Source organism: Equus asinus, chromosome 20 (genome assembly GCF_041296235.1).
Source record: "Equus asinus isolate D_3611 breed Donkey chromosome 20, EquAss-T2T_v2, whole genome shotgun sequence".
Lineage (NCBI taxonomy): Eukaryota > Metazoa > Chordata > Mammalia > Perissodactyla > Equidae > Equus > Equus asinus.
In genome coordinates, this window is record NC_091809.1 from 102,397,989 (window position 1) to 102,418,277 (window position 20,289).

The 20,289-nt window shown below is 49.8% G+C and overlaps 1 protein-coding gene across 7 annotated transcripts in view; it reads left to right on the forward strand.

The window, feature by feature from the left end:
* The window catches only part of NAV2 (neuron navigator 2), a 706,055-nt gene that overhangs the window by 422,505 nt on the left and 263,261 nt on the right, over positions 1-20,289 (forward strand). For 6 of the 7 annotated variants that reach the window (XM_070491341.1, XM_044752510.2, XM_070491340.1 and 3 more), the window contains one exon: positions 19,654-19,771. In XM_070491341.1, the coding sequence (XP_070347442.1) occupies positions 19,654-19,771 (118 nt within the window). Of the gene's footprint in view, positions 1-1,954; positions 2,111-19,653; positions 19,772-20,289 lie in introns of those variants that run through there. The other variant, XM_070491342.1, reaches the window with a different exon arrangement.

Genomic DNA, 20,289 nt, shown 5'->3' on the forward strand with positions numbered 1-20,289 from the left:
ATTGGGAAGAGTCGATCTGAGCGGCTGGCAGTTTTAGGCACTGCAGAAAGCTTCCCACTGACCACCTGGGATCCTGAATGACCTCCCCCTCTGCCTTTGGGGGTGCTTTTGCTGAAATTTTATGACTGTAGCACTTCAGTGCTTTAGATCTCTCTGGGATTTGTATATGGGTTCTAAGGGGCAGGGATTTAAAAGCTTGGCAAGCAGTTAAAAAATATTTATTGGATTCCTACTAAGTGCTAGGAACCGGCTCGTGCCTGGGGATTCTCGCTGGGAGCAGAACCACGGATTTCTGTTGGTTAGAGTTCTGTACCTGGAATGCTCTCCCTCTAGATCAGTGGCTCCCGAATAGTAGCGTGCATGAGTCCCCTGGAGTGCTGCTCAAACCCAGAGTGCCGGGCCCACCTTCAGTGTCTGATTCAGCAGCTCCGGGGTGGGGCCTTGGAATCTGCATTTCTAACACGTTCCCAGGTGATGCTGAGGCTGCTGGTTTGGGAGAACCACTGCCCTGAGTCTTTGCATGGTTGTCCCCTTCTTATCATTAGGTCTCCATTTCACTGTCATCTTCTCAGAGTGGCCACTCTTGATTTCCCTACCATAGTCTCCCTCCACCCCTCACCATTCATTCTCTGTTGCATTCTCTTCATAGCATTTATCATTCTCTGATACTAGCTTAGCTTGCTCCTGAGTTTATTGCCATTTTGCCTCTCTCTCCCACCCTTCATCCTCAGTAGAATAGAGCCGCATGAGGGCACTTTCTAATTCGTGTTGACTCCTCTGAGCCAAGAAAAGTACCTGCCACAGAGTACGTGCTGGGTAAATACTGGAGTGATGAAATAATTACCAGCATAGTGAGGGTTATGAAGGAGAGGCCTAGGATGCGTGGGAGGGTGACAGGTTGACCTCAGGTGGGGCAGACACATTGCACTGCGTCCTACACCAGCAGTTTCTGGGCGTGGCCTTAATGCCTGTTTCAGACCCGGCCCAGCAGCGTTTTGCCTGCAGGGTTACAGGCTGTGGGATCTGTTTGAAGATCACAGGAGGCCACTCTGGATTTGTTTAATCTTTCCACTGCCTTTCCATGGTCCTGTCCGCACTGAAAAAAGGCAATCTCAAGAGCAGAACAGAATTTTGTGGGGCAGGCTGCCCTTGCTCAGACTGGCTCTGTAAGCTGTCAGGTCCCAGTCGCTGAGCTTGGCAGGAAGCGGAGCCTGAAACGGGCTGCTTCTAATGACCTTCCTCCTGATGTCTGCACTCACCCGCTTCCGGAAATCCGGAATCCTCGGCCCTCTGCGTGCTCAACTGGCCTTTTCAGAGCCTCTGCAAAGCGGAATGAAGGCTCGCTCTCTGCCTTTGCAGGAGTGGGATTTCAGGGTGGAAACATACAGATTTCCCCTTCCTCAGCCTTTTAGAGAAACAGAAGGGTGGACGCTGTTGTTCCTGCCTTTGACAGAGAGAATGTCGGGCAAGCAGTGAGGCACGTGTGGGCACCACACAACTAATAACGCAGACAGAGGTTGTCAAAACCCCACTACAGAAGATGAAAGCTCGTGGTGTTTCTGCTCCTGTGCGGCCTCAGCAAAACCGCTCGGTTCCAGTGAAGTTTGTGCAGCCGCTCGGCCTAGGGCTTCCTTGCCCAGCCTTCACCAAGCGTGGGCCGGGGAGCCTTCCCCCAGGCTCCTTTTCTTGGGGCCGCCAAAGGAACCGTGATTTATTTCCCTCAAGTGTGTCATGCAAATATCAGCGCGGAGAGTCATATTATTTTGGAGGGCGAAGAGGAGCTGGTGGGGGAGCTGGAGGTGGAAGAATTGCAGCCGCCTGGAGTCAGGGCTGAGGGCCAGAGGGCCGCCCCGCGGGTTGGGGTAACATAAGCTGCCGCTATTCAGGAGGTGGCCCGTGTAAGAAAATCTGACCACAGCGGGAGCGTGACTTCAGCTAAAATTAACCTTCGAGGCTTTGCGTGCCTCCACAGTGCTTTGAACTGGACACCCCGGGAGGGCCGGCCGCCGACCGCCGGACCACGGCCGTGGGCCCAGCCATGCCTATAAGCATCAACTTGTGGGTTCCCGCCCGTGGCCAAAGCCGGGATTCCTGCGACCATTATAAAGTGGTAAGCGACCTGGAGAGACGCTGGCTGGGTCTTTGGGGAGAGATGATGCCATTTGTCTGAATTGGGCTTGTGTTTAGAGAGGGTTCCAGTTGATTTTCTGTGCTGGGTGAGACCACGAGGGCTCTGAGAGTGTCTTTCATCTGTGGGAATGCTTCCCTGAGCTAACTGACCCCCTCATTGTTGCTTTTTGGTTCCTGTGTCCTCACGGGGTGAGGACCCAGTGGTGTATTTTTAGAGCAGGTAGAGAGGATCTGTCTGGAAGTTGTTGATGGCCTGAAAAAATTACAGTCATGTAAACCAAAGGCAACAATCAGGAGGGTCGTGGTGCCAACAGGTGTGGTGGAGCCCATCTGTTTTCTCAATTGTGGCTGCAACAGGTGCACCTGGGGAGAGCAGCGGACCTCTGCTAAGGGTTTGAGGAGCTGCACGGGAGTGCGCAAGAGCTTCACTACAGAAAGGATATGGGTGGGAGCGGTGATTCCCATCCTGTGAGGCCCAGGAAGGCACCACTGACCTCCCCCACCGCTGGCCGGGGCTGCCTGCACGGGACCTTCAAGCTGGAAGACAGCTGCCTCTGCGGCCTCCGCTTACTGTGGGGAATCTGGCAGGGAGTTTGCAACACAGAGTGCAACGGCGAGATGCTCCTGTTGTCCTTTGTGCCTCCTCAGCCTTCAGTGGTTCCTGTAACCCCGGGGCGGAGGGCAGCGCTGATGCTGGGGCAGAGTGGTCACTCGGATGTGGTTTGCTTAGCCTGCAAAAAACGATGTAGTTTGTCCTCCTCCCAAAACTTCTCCCTGCCCCTCCCCATTAACCCAACTTCCTGGGCAACGTGAGCCTCGCGAGGCTTAGTGGGGCTTCCTTTCCAGGGAAGCGTGTGATTCTCTTATTTGCTTAATGATTACTGTGTGCGACTCACCTTGGAATGATCCACTGTAAAATGTTTAAGCCCCTAAACCAGTTGCTGAGGTGAGTGGCTCTTCTCTGTTGCCCTTGTCTGCAAGGATATGAATGGCGTTGGGATGAATGAGGTAGGAAAAAGCTCCCAGGAAGGTAGCTTTTGATGCAGGTTTGAGGCCGTTTCCCACGTGAGCCGCTCTCCTGAGCCCTCTGAATGTTTCACGTCCTCCCGTGTTCCTCCATCCTCCGGGTGCCTTGTCTCATTAAAGGTGGGGGTGCTGCCAGGATATTGGACACTGATGTCTTTTCCTTTAGATGTTAACACCACCCCGGCTAAGCACGATTAATGGGGATGTCTTTGGGTTATTATTTTTTAGCTCCGGGATCCAGGCTTACTGCCCTGTGGAAGGGATTTCTTTTGAGGTAGGATGTTAAAAATACACATTTCAGTAGGAGGAAGCTATGGTATGTGATTCTGAGCTCCGATGAACACATCTCACACACTGTGCGGGGATTTCCATCTCCTGCTGAGCCTGGATGGATAGACACAGAGTTCAAATTCCTGTTGTCCCAGCAAGAGAAGACTTCCTCCGCTTTCATCCTAGATGTCCTCCCTGTCATGTCGTGGCCATCCGATGGGCTGGCCTGGCCTGGTTTTTGTAACTGCTGTGTGACACCTAGATGGCGGACTGAGGTTGCAGTGGTGGATGGAGGGCTGCGGTTCTGTTGCTAATCTTTGTGCCCTTGAGCTCTCCCTTTTCTCATCTGTGAAATGGGGAGAATGCAGCTGCCTCCCCTCTCCCCAGGATTGTGACAAGGCTCCGATCAGATCATGTCTATGAAAGAGCTTCATAAGTTGTGCGCAGTGCACATGGGAGGCAGAGGCTGCGCAGTAGGACTTTGTTCTTCCTGAGATGACTCAACCGGACCTTTCTTCCAGGACTTTGTAAAATAAATAGTATCTTTATATAGATTGTTCTTTTGTGCTCTGGGCCAGGTTGTCCCCCGGGGAGGGGAGACGCCCCTCCTTTCCTGGGTGCCAGCTTGGTATCTGGTAGTCTTCCTAGTAAAAGCCTATTATAATAATACAAACTCAAAAAACCCGAGATGCCCCGGGCCTGAGAGCTCTGACGTCTGGGCTGGAGAGGGGCCCGGGCACAACGGCCACTTCCACTGAGGCACCATCTGTTGGCTGTGGAGTTGCTGAGAAGGAATGAGGCTCCTAAATGGGGAAGGAGCAGCACAGCGTTTCCTAGTGCCGTGCCAGCCTTTGCTGGGAAATGCCTGCCCTCCAGAGATTTTTAAAGCCTTTGCCACACAACTTTCCCACAAGTGGCACAGCAGGGTCTTTGCCAGGCCCTGTGTACTCTGCCCAGCGGGCTGTAGCTCTCTGGCCATTTATGAGGCTATCAGACCTCAGGTCCCCCTGGGCCCAAGGACTTTGAGCACCTGGACCTTCCTTAATGAACATTGTTACCCTTCCTTGATGTGCGCATGCTCACAAGTGCTTCACATTTTTTCTCATTAATCCTTAATATGAGTTTATGCACTAGGTACTACTAATATCTCCATTTTGTAGATGAAGAAACTGAGCTTGCGGAGTTCAGGTGACTTGCTTGGATCTGTATACCTTAAGAGGTGAAGCCTGGCTTTAATCCCAGACCTGACTTCACACTTGTAACCACTACACAACCTTTTCTCCTTGTCACTAACATACAGTTCAGGGAAGTCGTGGAACTTAGCCCTTATGTACCACCCCTAAACCTGCTTGAAAGTGGCAGAGAACAAGGAGACGTGTGATGCGGGGTCGGTGAGCCGAGGAGTCGAAAGAAAGATTTCTTAGACTCTCAAGATCTGGCAGTAGTGCTCTTTTATTTAGAGAATAGTGTGGAATAGCATGGGGACAGGACCCATGGGCAGTCAGAGCTTCTGCTGCCCCCGCTGGCATGGGGACAGGGCCCATGGGCAGGCAGAGCAGCTGCTGCTGCCCCCACTGGCATGGGGACAGGACCCATGGGCAGGCAGAGCTGGTGCGTGGGGACAGGACCCACGGGCGGTCAGAGCTCCTGCTGCTGCCGCTTATGCTGTCCCCGCTGGCATGGGGACAGGACCCATGGGCAGGCAGAGCTGGTGCTGCTGCCCTGAGTTGAGGGTTAGGGCTAATTTTATAAGGCATGGGTACGTGACTTATTTTTACTGGAAAAAAAGAAAAGATGATGTAAAAAGTCATTAAATGATTTCAGTGCAGATGGGGTCTGGTTATTGTGCGGTCATATAACTTTAGATACGAATCTGGCCATATAGATCGGCATGCAGGTGAGGATGCCCCAGGCTTCTCTCCCTGGGGCAGTCCTAATTCATACCATAAAAAAAGTCCACTGGGTCATATAGTTTGGCATGTAGGCCAGGTCACCTTGGGCTTCTCTAGCTGGGGCAGCCTTAATCCACATCAACGTGCTCCTCCACTTACCTTCCAGGGCCCCTGAGCTATTTCACCTCCCTCCGTCTCCTGGTGAACCCAGAGCAGTACCCCAGCACCTCGCACTTGCCCTGCCTGCAGTCCTAGCCCCTGGTGCAGGAAAGGACCGCCACGCCCCGACACTTGGGGTTCTCTCTGGATCTGCCTCTCCCGGATCCATCAGGCTGCTGGTAATCTTCTCCAGAGAGCTGACCCAGGGGAGATACTTAAACTGCTATCCACTCCTCAGGTTTCCTGGGTGAGCAGCTTCGTCGGATAGTCACCAAGAGCATGCAGTTTGTTTTGGGTGTTGTGAATTTTAATAAGCAATGCATGGCTTACATACATTCACCTGCAGTGATATGAATGGCCCTAAAAACTCCAAACCAAAACCAAAAATCCTTTTACCATTAAAAAAAAGCCATCTCAAACTTGCCAGAGTGATCGCATTTCCTCCCGTCAGTCTCCGGGCTTTAAGCTTTGATGACTGCATTGGAAATGTCAGCGTTAATTGGGCACAGTGACTCACCTGGCCATCCCTGCCAGAGCTGCGTACCTGGGACCTGGCAAGCCCTGATGGAATGGAAGGAGGGCCAGGTGAGTTCACCTGGGTCCAAAGGCAGGGACTGGCCCACTGCCAGTTGGGACACCTCAGTGGGTGGTGGAGTTGGAGTAGGGGCATGGAGACACCGGTCAGCTTGAGGACCATAAACGTTTGGGAGACAAATGCCAAAACCCAGGAGGCTTGTGCAGGGAGGAGGCAGCCAAGAGGGCCCCCAGCCAGCATTCCTTGAGCAAGTGCCGTATGACAAGTACCCTGCTAGGTGCTGCAAAAGGGATGCGGCCAGCTCACCGTCTACCCACTTGGCCCTGTGGATAAACCTCGTCACTCTCTGAACCGGGAGTAACCCAGCCGTGGCTCCTTCTCACTCTCCTGTCCCTTCACCCACTGGGAAGCACTCGGACTTGGCACCTCTTGGCATTCCTAAGGGGAGTTCCACTTGCCCTAGAAAGCACCAGTAAGAATATAGACTTCATTGAGGATTTCAAAGTGGAGAGTTCAGACCCTGTACAACTTCAATAAATGCCCTGTGATTTGTCTGTAGGACTTCTCCCTCCTCCCACCCACACAGTCTCCCTGCTTCTCAGTTTTCAGCTCCAGACCTCATCTCTTTCTCTCCCTGAATTCTCTCTTTCTCATGCAGAGCATTTCCGCTAAGTCTCCACTCCCCTAAATTTGCATACTCATTCTTCGTTACAGAGAAACCTGGGTGGGTCGGGGTGGCGGATAAGTAGTAATTTTTTTTCCTGTTGCACCTGTGTGCACCCAGTAGCGTTTAGCAAGTGGCTCTCCAAGGAAAAAAGCCTGTTAGGTAGCTCGCGCTTGTAGATTTCCCTGTTAAATCACCCTCCTGAGGCCGATTTCCATCTACCGAGGAGACGTCTCTGAACACAGCTGGAAGGAGTTGTGCAGAAGGACACCATTCTATGCTATTTCCCTCGTGTGGGTCTAGTAGATGAAACCTCACGAGCATAACCAATAGTAAAATGTACTAAAATAATTAGGAAGTGCTGAGTTTTGAGTATTTATTACCACTTTTAAAATTTTTAACTTTATGCAATTCAATTTTTAAAAAATATACTTGTATTTATACACAGTTCTAGAAAGCCCAAAGGAATCTGTAATGACATAAAGCAGGTCAGTGTTAGCCTTGCAACAGCAAGATGGATTATAAAGGGTTGCGAGGACGTTCTTGGGGCTGGTAGAAATGTTTACCATGATTGTAAAGATGGTTTCATGGGTGTATATAGGTCAGAACTCATCAAGTTGTACATTTTAAGTATATGCAGGTCATTATATGTAGATTAAATCTCAAAATTGGAAAAGGAATTTTAAATTAATTTTAAATATTTTATTCCTTAGAATATTCAGTTTTCTAAGTCCGGCTTTATCATACAAAAGAGCTACAGTTTTGTTTGGTTCATTTTTTATTGTGGACACATGAGTGGCTTGCCTGTACATTTATTTTTAGGTGCATAGAATGCTGTATATTTTGATTTGGGGATGACATAAAGTAATTTAGTTTCACTTGTTCTCACTTACTTCAACTGTGAATTTAGAGTTGTGCCAGATCACCGAAGGTTCTTCTGCCACTGAAGTTCTGTAATCGTGACTGTGATTAAATTGGTCTTCTGGGATCAGAATCACCTCCTAAGAGGACGCTGTAGAGAGCTCAGGGATGTCTAATCATGGAGATCGTGTTAATCCCTTCAGAGAGTATTTTGCATAATTTTAGACCAGTCTGGTAATGCAGAATTGGACAACTAGAAAACTACTGCCCAAAGACAAAAACCCAGTCTTTGATACTTTATTCTTTTGATGCAGTTGCGAATGGGATTGTTTTCTTAATTTCTCTTTATAATATTTCCTTATAAATAATGGCTGTGTTTAACAACTGGCGTGCAAGTTTCCTGAAAGTTTATCAACTCTCAGGAGCCAGTGCTTGCCTGCTGTAGCTACCAGTGCGTGTGTATGCATGTGTATTTTTTTAAATAGCATGTTAATGTCTGCTGTCAGGTGGGTCCTGCTCCTGTGCTGCTGGAAATCGTCTCGCAGCACAGTGTTACCTACCAGGGCCTGTTCTGTGCCCTGTCCTGTGACTGGTCTAAAAGATGCATGGAACATCATCGTGATTTCATGGACTTTATCATCTAGGCAGTGAAGGGGAACAGATTCATTCATCTATCCGTCTGTCCATCCAGCTCCTCATTTAATCATTCGTCTGTTTTTTCTTCTACCCGCCCATCCATACATCCGTCCATCTGAACATTCACCTGTCTGTCCCTCTTTCCTTGCCTCTGTTTGTCCATCTGTTCTCCTTCCATCCATTCACCTGCTGGTAAGTAAGCGCTTGTTTATTGGGCCCCGATAGTGAGTCAGACATTGTGCTAGTGTTTCACAGATGTGTAAAACTTGTACTCTGCTCTGGAGAAACTCTTAATTGAGAGAGATTTGAATAGGTGGGGATAATAGCCGTGATAAAGGCATGTGCAAAGTCCTTTGGAGCTGAGAAGAAAGAACAAATAATTCTGTGTTGGGAAGGAGAGAGTGGGTTGGGAATGGCTTTACAACGATTGACACTTGACTTAGGTTTTAAGACACCGAGTAGGTGTCTGCCAGGTGGTGGGGTAGAGATAGCCGTGGTGGCAGAGGGGACAGCGCAGGCAAAGGCACAGGGGCCTGGGAACCCGTGCCACAGGGTTGTTTAATTGTAGTGGGCTTGGGTTTCAGAGAAGGGAGTGAAGCTGGCAGTCAGGGTTGGTTTCTGGGAGAAGGGGACATCCTGCTGGGTGGAGGGGATGAGGAAGGACATGCCAGACCAGAAAACCCACCAGGAGTGACCGAAGGTTAATGAGGCACAGAGCCCACGTGTGGGTGGTGGACCCAAGGAATTTGTGGGTTGGGAACGTGGAGACAAGGCAGGAAAGGAAACTAACATTGAAAGGCCTATGTGCCTTTCACCTATGAAACCTTTCATAGTTGGTTTCAACTAAGAAAACTTTCACAATGAAACCACCTATGTGCCAGGCCCTGTGTTAAGCACTTTACAGACATTTTTATTTAGTCATCACAGCAGACATACATAATAGTCCTCGCAGTAGCTAATAGATTATCCCATTTTACAGATGTGGAAACTGAGGCTCAGCAAATGATGATTTTCCCAAGATCTCAAAGCCTTGGCATACTCTGCGCTCAAACATATGCATGTCCTTTCAGTCTAATGTCTCACCCTGTCCACCCAGCAATCCTGTGAAGAGGAAACTGAGACTCAGAGAGGTTAAGCAACCTGCCAGAGGTTACCCCGGACACCAGGGTCTTGGCCGGGCATAGTGGGGCTGAAAGTTCTGGGGACCTGTGCCTAGGAGGCTAAGCCGAGGCGTTTGGGCTGGTTGGGAGTGGCCGAGAGGCATGACTGCTGGCACCCTCTGCCTGCAGAGGAGGGGGGCGGTGGATTTGGAGGACCAGATGGAGGCTGATACACAAAAGATCAGTTTATGACCGGACCAGAGAGAGGCCTGCCCAGGGTGTCACCAGCCCCCAGGCGTGGCCACACTGACAGGCAGCTCGGAAAAGCTCTTGTGGGTTTTGGGATGTTTGCTGTCAAAGAGTGTGCTCAGCAGCTGTCCCGGGCCCGCTGGGAATGGCCTCATTCCCCCACGGCCGTGGAGGCAGCACCTGGAAGAACATGTGGATTAGTCAGTACCTAATGAACACAGGAAGGGAGAGAGGATGCTTGAGAAATTCTGAGTGGGCTCTGACATTTGGTTTTCCTGGAGCCACTGAACATTGTGGTTAGAAGGTGTTCAGATCTCTCGTCGGCTGGAGTGGGTGAGAGGTGGTCCTGCTGAGCGGGACCCGATTTTATTCTGAAGCATCCAGTAACCATTCCAGTCTTCATCCCTACCTGGCCTCATTTGATTTTCTGACCATTGTGGGAGCTGCGGGCCAGGCCGCCTGGGTCAAATGGAGCGTCACCTTTGAGTAGCTGTGTAGCCCCATGCACATTTCTTAACCTTTTAGGGCCTCTGTTTTCCAGTATGCAAAATGGGGGTGATCATTTATTTGATAGGTATTTAGTAACCTATCTGCCAGGGACTGTACTAGATGTTTGGGGAAATTTGGTGAATAAGGTCAGAATTCCTGATCTCCCAGAGTTGTCACTCCCGTAGGGAGAGACTGTAGATGAGATCACAGGTCAAAAACACGTGGCACACAGTAGGGCCTCAACAGAAGCACATGCTCCCTCGCGTGTGCGTAGGTGGTGGCGATCGAGTGAGGACTGCATGGGAAAGTACTCTGTGGCTGTGATGTGCCGTGCAGAGCGTCACCTGTCTCGGGATCATGGGGGTGGAGGGAGGGAGCGCCTCATGAAAGTGGGGTAACCACAGTGTGGAGTAAGCAGGTAACTACATGCTCATCCAGCACGTTCGCCAGCCTGGCTTGTTTTTCTAAAGCACAATTTCAAAACCTCGAGTTGCTGTGCACACCCACCTGCGGCTTGTCCGTGCTCCTGACAGACAATGCCCCCATTGTGTGGCCGTGGGGCCATTCCCAGGCTGGCCTTGCCCCACTTCAGACTGCAGGAACTGGGGAGCTTTACTCCGGAGCATTTCCCCATTCGGACCCAGCCCTGCAGTGGTGACTGATGGTATATTGGCATTTTTATTTTTGCTCTAGTGACACTGTTGTAAAATTATGTTTGCTTTATGCTTTGGTGACATGGGAAAGTGTCAGCTTCCCTCTTGGATCTGTAGTCCTGAGTGACAAGTGGCCAGCGCTGCTCATGGGGGCAGGAGAGGGTGACACTGTGATGCTGTTGTGCAGTGAGTGTTGCTCTCTCTCGCTGCTTTTCCTGCACTGCCCTGGCATGTGACCTTCTGTGGCGAGTGGTTCTTGTGTGGACCCCTCAGGAGCAAAGAAGCATCATTAGGAGCCAGAGTCACTGCTTTCAAACCCTGCCTACTTGTCATGTGACACTGGAAAAGTCTTTACATCTCAGAGCCTCGATTTCTTCATCCGTGAAATGGGAGAAGTAGTACCTTGCTCTCAGGTGAGTTGGGAACTCAGAGTCCCTTGTTTGCAAAGTCCTCATGTGTCGTCTTCATGGTAATTGTAACCAGAGCAACATACAGTGCTCATCTGTGCAGCAAATGGGCCCGGCCATGGTAGATTAGCTCATTTCAATCTCACTATCACCCAAATAGGTAGCTGGTCTGTTTTACAGATGAGGAAACTGAGGCTCAGCTAGTTTAAGTAACTTGCCTGGGAAAACTCTGCCAGGAAGAGATTGAAGCATATGTGGAACCTAAGCGTCTGACTCTAGAAGGCGTTCCCTTTATCAGGTCACCAGAGACATCAGCCAGTGGTGGTCATTATCCTACAGAAGACCCCAGCAAGAGCAGAACCCAGCCCAGGCAGGGGCTCAGGCACTGTTTGCTTAATGCACCAAGACTGCGTGCGGCTCTAAGCACCTTATCTTCACTTGACATTCAGAGGTAAAGCACGAGTGAGGATGGCACCAGGATGTGGTGCAAGATGGAAACCCAGATGAGCGGTAAGCCCTGACCCTCTCTCTAGCCACATGGTAGGTGTGTATCTGTGTGTATCCCTCTGAAATAAGGTTGTACATGTGGGTAGGTAACAGCGTGTGTGTTTGGTGGCTGTGCAGGCAAGTAGGTTCCTGCAGGTGAAAAGGGAGAAAACCAGCAGTGGGCTCCTCCCCTGCTCCTGCTACTGTTTTCTGGGTCCAGACAGAAAATGGGATAATGGTATAAATGAGTTCACATTAACCATGTTATAAAACGTGTGTTGAGAGTGAGGGCCGGCAGGACTGTTCTGCGTGTGCTCACGTGGGAAGAGAGACCCCAGTCCCATCTCTGTGCTCTGGAGCCCAGCTTTCCAGCAGCCTTACCTGGCTGGAGACCAGCCGGGAGCCACAAAGCCTTCCCCACTGAGCCTCGGAGCAGCTCAAAGACTTGCCACAAAATCCTTCCACTCACAGACTGTCCAGGCTCTGCTTGGATAATACTTTCTCTCTCTCTCTTTTTTTTTTTAAAGATTGGCACCTGAGCTAACATCTGTTGCCAGTCTTTTTTTTTTTTTTTTCCCCTTCTTCTTCTCCCCAAAGCCCCCCAGTATGTAGTGGTATATTCTAGTTGTGAGTGCCTCTGGTTCTGCTATGTGAGATGCCGCCTCAGCATGGCTTGATGAGCAGTGCCATGTCCATGCCCAGAATCCGAACTGGCGAAACCCTGGGCCGCCCAAGTGGAGGTGTGAACTTAACCACTTGGCCACGCCCCCCCCCACAGTACTTTCTCTCGATTTACATTCAATTAAAAAGGACGCTGGGGAATTTTAAGAAAGGCCCAGCAACTCAGCAGGCCGTAAGGGCATCCTTGTATACATCAAAAAACTATTATTCATAGTGATGTCCCTGGGTCATCAAGAAAAAGCTAAAGGGTTAATTAGAAAAGCCGGGATCATGATAATCCATTTGGGAAGGATTCCCACTGGAGTAGTTAAAAAAGTGTGGCTCTCAGAAGTGTGAACTCTCAGCCACCTACAATGACAAAGGACCAAGTGTTTATTAATTTGCATATTAACAACCACGATTATTTAATACTGTGTGCCAGACACTGTGTTAACTGCTTACATACATGCTCTAATTTTGTCCATAAAACAGCCCTGTATTCCCTTTATCAGTTCACCGTAGACATTTGGCCAATGGTAGTTCTACACAAAACTACAGCAAGAGCAAAACACCAGTGAGGGATGCTGACAGGCAGCGTGGGGTGTGCCTCACCAAGGGCTACCTGGCTGATAAGAGGCGGAGCCAGATCTCAACCCTAGTCCACACCAGCTCCTGAGGCTGCAGACACACTGCTCTTGTGATTATTGAAATTATTGTGATTAATGAAAAACCACAAATGACTGGAGTAACGCATCGGGAGGTGGCAGAGATGGAGATGGAAGGAGAGTCATTGCCCTCCAGGGTGGGCATGTGGTGAGCACCGAGGACACTGGGCAGAACTGGATTCTTCTGGGAAACCAGGGAGCAGAGCCAGTGTTTGGTCTCAGCCCCTGCTATGCTGTGTGGTCTTGAGCAAAGGATAGGCTTCTCTGTGCTTCACCTCTTTCTCCAGTGTATAGGGCTGGGGACACAGTTTTACCTGTTGGAACATTTGTTTCCAGGTGGTGGGTTTTAATCAAGGCAGAGGTCTGCGTTGAAGGAAGATGTGTTAGATGGAGAGAGGGGAAGTGGGAAAAAAGCCTCTCACCCCACCCCATGCAGTTAAAAGGTTATGTGAACATGTGGTTACACCTGTGGGGTGAGTACCACGCTCCTTGCAGATGCCAGCGATGCAGAAGTGACTGTCTTACCAGCTTTGCCCTTGATAACAAATGGTGCATTTTGATTTTCTTAGAATTGTGAATAATTGAATAATCATTCTTTGTGGTATTCAGAAATACCACGTGCTGGGTAGACACCCCATACTATTGCTGCAATGTCATTTTTGTCCTTTAGAACAATAGGAGCTAAACCATTTAACCACACACCGCTCAGTCATGGAAATGATATTGTGACGTGTCAAAGTCTAAAGACAAACCTCTTGAACTGAAGCCCAACAGCAGCATTCCCATTATAGCTAATCGACTGGAAACCACCTCGGATGCTAATGACTGGTTTGCTTTAATCTCCACGCTAGCATTTCCTTCTGAGGGGTACATTTGACTTTCTTTCTCCTGGAACCGCGATCCTAACGCTGTTGATCTCAATCCGTCAGGCGGACTGGCATATTGGTCTGGATTTCTGGTTTGGTAGTTGTGGCACCAATTTTGGGGGCCGTTTTGTGGAATTTTTCTTGGGTTCCTTACTTAGAGTACCCCCACCCCTTCATGGAGGGCTAACTGCAGGATAAACTTAGCAACATTATTGTCCCCGTTGGTTTAACACAGTGCAATTATTACTGGTTTTCTTGTTACAACTAATAATCAGGTTCTTCAACTGATCTGTCACAATTTTCCCTCTTTGATTTCAGCCTGGGTGATGTGGAATGATGTGGAGTTATAAACAGACAAATGGCGCACTCCTTGAAATGCTGTCAGGGCTGATAAGTGAATCAAAACGAGTTCATTCTTCAGCTGTCGCTGGCTTCCTTCCTTCCGCCTTTATCTCTTCAAGCCTTTGACAGCAGCTCTTCTGCCTCACGGAGCGCCTCTGGAGCACGGAGGGTGGGGGTGGGGGAGAGGTGAACTCTGAGATGGAGGGACCAGAGTGGGACAGACTCCATCTTGGACACTCGAGTGGAATGATTCTAGAGCCTTTCTCTAGATCCTTTCTCTAGAATGATTTGACTCTTTGGAGTGAGGGGTGAGGATGATGGTTTTGTCCTTTCTTACCCTGTGGTTCTTTGTCTGGTCTGTGTCTACTGAAAGTTCACAGATGCCCTCCTGGGGTCAAACCAGGATCAAGGATCAGTGGGCTCCAGAGTAAAAGCAACAGCAGCCCAAAGTCTCCAGAATGCTGGGGGAGAAGAGGCTCTGGAGAAATTGACTCTGGCTGCCCGAGCTTTAGACAGGAAGCCCTGCACGCTTTAGCCCTTGCGTAACATCTTTTAGACACACCCTGCTCCATTGTTGCTGAGTTGCCAAACCGAGTGGAGTCTGTCTCTGATGACTGAGGGTGTTGTGAGTTTATTGGAGGGATGGTTTTCATTGCGTGAGCTACCAAAACTGCAAGTGAGGGAGATGGGACTGAGTTACGTCAATGCTTAGCATGGCCCATGAGAACTGGTTTTTAAAATAAATCTAGATGTTTTCTTGTGATTCACTTCCTCGAAAAGTTGAGGGCTGGGGACAGGGGAGGGGAGGGGAAGCTCCAGGTAATTAATGATTCTTGTTGGATGCATCCTGATTAATGAGGTTGAGCCATGGAGTGATTTATTTCCCCCCTTCTTTTCAATCAATAAAGAGATCTGAGATCCTGGTCTGACAATTCGCTGAGAGCCCACATTATTTAAGTCTCAAACGTAATCACTTCCCGAGGATTTGCCCCCTTTCTCTCTGTTCAGCTCAACCTGGCAGCCACTTCTAGACCTCCAGCCATGTGCTCCCCACTGTGAGGCGCTACTAGGCAGCGGAGCTGGGCGAGATGCGGTCCCTGCCGGAATCTGGTGGTGAGGTCGAGCAGGTGCTGTCGCTTTGCAAGTTCTCTACAGTCTGCATCGTGTGGAGCTCAGGATGCACTCAGGAAACTGAGGGCCCGGCACTGGAACTGAGCCTTGCAGAGGAGCCCCAGATGGAGGCCCTCAGGCAGACGGGGTGGCGTGAGTTCAGAGACGGAGAAGTGCGAGCTATGTCCAGTTCTCCTGAGGGTCATCATAATTATTGCTACTGGGCACTTGCTAGCTGTTGGCATATTATCTCAGGCAGTCCCTGTAGCACAGACAGGCAATTTTTTCTGTAAAGAGCTGGATAGTAAATATTTGAGGCTTTGTGGGCAACTCCTGAACTCTGGTGTCGTGGTGTGAAAGCAGCCGTAGACAACAAATGGGTGTGGCTGTGTTCCAGGAGGATTTTGTTTGCGAAAACGGGTGGTCGACTGGTTTTGGCCCAGGTCACAGTTGACCAGTCCCTGCCTTATAATATGTTTGGTATAATCCCCATGATATGGAGGATGATACTGAGGTACAGAAAGGTTCACAGAAATTCACTTGCCCTGGGCCGAGGGCCAACTTGAGTCGGTCGGTCCCAAAGCCTGTGCTCTTGACTCCCACATAGATGCACTGCCTTCCTGCAAGGGCGGCACACAGTCTGCAGAAGAGGGGTGGGTGATACCACTGCCTTGGATCGCAGTGTGAAAAGGCCGCCTTTAACTCAGCGGGGAGCCACGGACGAGTTTTTGAGTAGATGACAGGATTAGAGCTGTGCTCTGGCAAGATTAAATTGGCAGTGCTGTATCAGTAGGTTAAAGGTGAGAGAGGAAGAGCTATGGTTTTAAACAGCTTGGGGTAGAGGTTCACTTCTTTGGCAGAGCCATTTCTGCCCACTATAGAACTTTAAAATTTTCCCTGGTACCTCGGGTACCTGTGTGGCCTCACCATGGCTCCACACTGTGTGTGTGTGTACATGTGTACTTGTTGAAAGAAGTTTGCCTAACCTTGGTTTCCTGCTGAATTGTGCCGGTGCAGAGAGGGCTGGTTTTAGAGAGAGCACATCTGTGTTAAAGGACCCTCAACCCCCTAGGAAGGGAACAAGTGGACGTCCCAGCGTCACTTCCACTCAGCACATCCTTGTCCATGACCCCTTCTCACCTCAGCTGATGGTCTTGGGCCAGATGGCTGTAAGCTTTGGATTGTTTTCGTCGTCCTTCAGACGTAGCTGGTGGCATCCCTCCCGTGCTGGAGAGAGCATTGTGGGTATATCTCCTGGTTGGGGAAGGAAGCCTCCCTCTCTGGACCAGCCTGGCCCTTTTCTGGCCTGCTTTTCTTTGACAGTCTTCCACAGTTTGTGATTCCAGGTGGGCGATGCTCCAGACTCTTAAAATCATACCTTGGGAAGGAGAAGAGGAGTGAGTCCCTGAGTTATTTCAGTCCTGGAGCTTCAGGGTAGAGGCTATGGCTGGTTTTGTTATGGGTCATTTTATAATGCTGATAGACAGATATCTAATTATGACTTTTATTTACTGAACACTTAGCCTGTGCCAGATTCTGTGTCCTTTATGTATATGAGCTCATTTCATCTTCATAATAGCCTGACAATGGAGGTATTATTATCCCCGTCTTGTAAATGAGGACACCCAGGCCAAAGGGCACAGAGGTCATTGCAGCGCGTCAGCTAAGATTTAAAGCAAGCCTGTGGACTCCGAAGCCCTGCTCTTTCCCGCCCCACCGCCTCTGCTTCCTGAGCCCCTGTGTGTGTCGGGCCAGGGGCTTCTGTACGGTACCTCACTGAGTCTTCACAACCACCTTCTGAGTAGGCCTTGTCGTGGCCATTTTACAGCTGAATAATCTGAAGGTCAGAAAAGTTGAGAGACTTGCAAGGGCGCTCAGATGGCAATGGCTGGAACTAGGTTGGGGATTTTTACTTTTTGTGAGGAAGACTGTCACTGAGCTAACATCTATGCCAATCCTCCTCTATTTTATGTGGGATACCGACACAGTGTGGCTTGACAAGCGGTGCTAGGTCTGTGCCCGGGATCTGTACCCGTGAACCCCAGGCCGCTGAAGTGGAGCGCGCAAACTTAACTGCTGTGCCACCAGGGCTGTCCCCTATTTTTAATTTTTTAAAAATTCTTTCAGTGAGAACATAACTGAATAGAGGAGTGAGTGTACAGCCAGGATGTCATGGAGCGGTGAATGATGTGAATATTATTTATATTTGTATTCAGAGAAGCAGCGTTTTAGAATGTCTAAGGATTCTAGAGTTGGTCAGCTTGGGTTCTCATCCGGGCTCTGCCACTTGCCTATGACCTTGGACAAGTTACTTCTGGACACTTGAATTTTCTCCTCAGAAAAGTAGACACAATAATAGTGTCTGCCTCATAGAATGAAGATTAAATGAGTTAACATGTGTGAAGTGTTTCTACCAGCGCCTGGCTTGTAGTTGGCACTATCTGTGTTATTTATTAAGCTCCTGCTCTGCAGAAGGCACTTTTTTTCACATATGTTGTATCACTCAATCCTCATAAAAACGGACAAGTACATGGTGTTGAGCCCATTTTACAGATGAGAAGACTTAGCCTCAGAGAGGTTAAGGAGCTCACTTGGGGTCATACAGCCATCCGTCCGCAAATATGTATTGAGAACTTCTAATGTGCCTTGTGCTATTGTAGGAACTTAGGACACATGGTTGAACAAAACAGACCTAGATGCCTACCCTGGGGAGCCTCCAGAACTGGGACCGAACCTAGGTCTGCTGCTTTTCCTTTTTTTCTCCTTCCCTCTTTCCCTCTTGTCACTGATCATTTAATGAAATTATTTCAGACTGGCCATGATAATGACCAGGAGGCGCTCCACTCCCTTGGCTTTCTCAGTGCTTACAGAATTGAAAATGGGCTCGCTCTACTAGGGTTCCAATCTCTGACAACTTGGGAGTCATGGGGAAGGAAAGTGAAGTGGGTTTAAGGATTGGATACCGTGGTCTGAAGTGTGAAATAGAACCATACTGGGGTATGCCTCTTCTCTTTGGGGTCTCTGCAATGGTAGACCAAGCTTCAAGGTGGGGGTAGTGGACAAGGGTTGTCTGTTCTCAGCGCTTGATGAAGTAGAAAGTGCACCTCTGCCTTGGCCCTTCTTGGGATCAGGCCCTCATGGTCCCAGATGGAGTAGCCAGAGGTGCTGCCTCCCTAGAAAGACCCAGCTTTGCAAGTCCAGGCCCTGGAGCACCGGTCCTCATTCCAGGAGCCTTGAGGGGCAGCATCCCCTTCTGTGAGATTACTCCGAGCATGGTGTTCAGAAGAACAGGATGGAGGGTGAGAGCTGGGGTGAGGGCAGGGCTGCTGCCCCTCTGTGAGTCACGTGAGATCCCAGAGCGGGCTACTGATGGAGATACAATGATCGCCTTCATCATTTTGCTGGAGACATCATGTGGGTTAGCATGTGAACTGTTGCTACTATTATAGGGCCCAGTGGAGGTGGGATAGTTCTCTTTTTGAGAAGTCATTTGTTCATGTCACTCTGGGGGAAAAAAAAAAAAGGTGCTGATCAAGAGGTTTGGCCTACATGCGCCCCCACGAAGTCACAAATCCATGCAGGGGACTTAGTGCTCCAGCGATGGGGAGGTTTTCAATTTTGTTTGTTTTTGGCTGATGTCAGTTAGGGGGAAAGTTCTCAGACGAAAGTTTTCTGGTGCTTGTTGGCCTGTTGGGAAGAAAATACTCTTTTGTGCTGGTGATTCTGTGACCGCGAAGAGCAGATCTCTGTGCCCCCCGAGGGGGTCTGCTCTCCTTATCCCATGGGTGACCCGCCTCTGCCTTTCAGGGTGCCCTGCACACCAGTGCTGTGTTTAAATATGTTGGAATTTGCTGTTTTTTTGTTCACAGAATCCCAACAGTGAAAATGATGCTGGGCTTTTCAATTGAATGGATTAAATGTGAGATTACTGTGAGGCCATCAATAACTCCACTCACACGGGCCTAATTGGAGGGCTCTGTGTTTTCCTACTTGGCTTCTTTACAAGGGACCCAGGCTCCTGAGAACTCGGCTGACTCAATAGCCCTCCTTACCCTGAAATGGCCCATTAAAAGATGCCTGTTGGGTGGTAACCTCCCCATACGTTTTCTCAATAAAGAGATGGGAAGGGGCTGGGTGGAGGGAGTGGGGGGTACTCCTGCTTTTGGGGCCGCAGCCTCTCAAAGCAAAGCCGTCTGGAGCAGACTGTTTAGTTCCGTGTCCCCTGTCCCATTCAGGCCTCTGCGTGTTTTGAAGCTTTCTTTAGCTTTTCCCTGAGCCTTGACGGCAGATCTCTCAATAGGCAAAGGCCGGGCGATGGTTAGCTGAATGCCCCGTGGGCACAATGCACTGAATTTTAATGGCGCTGGCAGGGCGGTGGCTGCGCGCTGGCCCCAGCAGCTGCCTCAGACTCGGAGATGGGGTTCCTCAAGTCGCCTGTTTGCTTTTTTTGCAGATCTATACGGACTGGGCCAATCATTATCTTGCCAAATCGGGCCACAAGCGTCTCATCAAGGACCTCCAGCAAGATGTGGCGGACGGCGTCCTGCTGGCCCAAATTATCCAGGTTGTGGGTAAGAGCAGGTTTATGCTGGGGGTTGAGGAGTTACAGTGGAGACCAGCAGGGGTCGAGCTGGGCGAGGGGATGGAACCCTGAAATCTCTGAGAACAACGCCGTGTTTCCATCACGTGTGTTGAGAATTTATTTGCCTTAGCTTTGTGCTAGGGGGTGTGGATGCCAGCTTACTTTTCCTGATAAAGCCACCTGCACGGCAGTCTCCTTAATATCCGCTGAGAAGAAAGACCCTGTGGCTGGCGCTTAGCGGAGGGGCCCTCTGCCCCCCACTATCCTTCTTGCTCTCTCATTTCCCCACTCTGATACTCTTTTTGTAGATTATTCTGGAAATATTTCAATAAAAAAGAAAAAAGCAACATGGGGCTGGGCTGAGTCCTGCCAACTCTAATTGGCTCTGTGAAATCAAACTCACACTCCAGAGAGGGCTGGGTCTGGTTTTCATACTGGAGGCGGGAGCTGAGCGGCGGGATTTCTAATGCCTTGGCCGTGTGCTGGGGGAGAGGGTTCGCCGGGAAG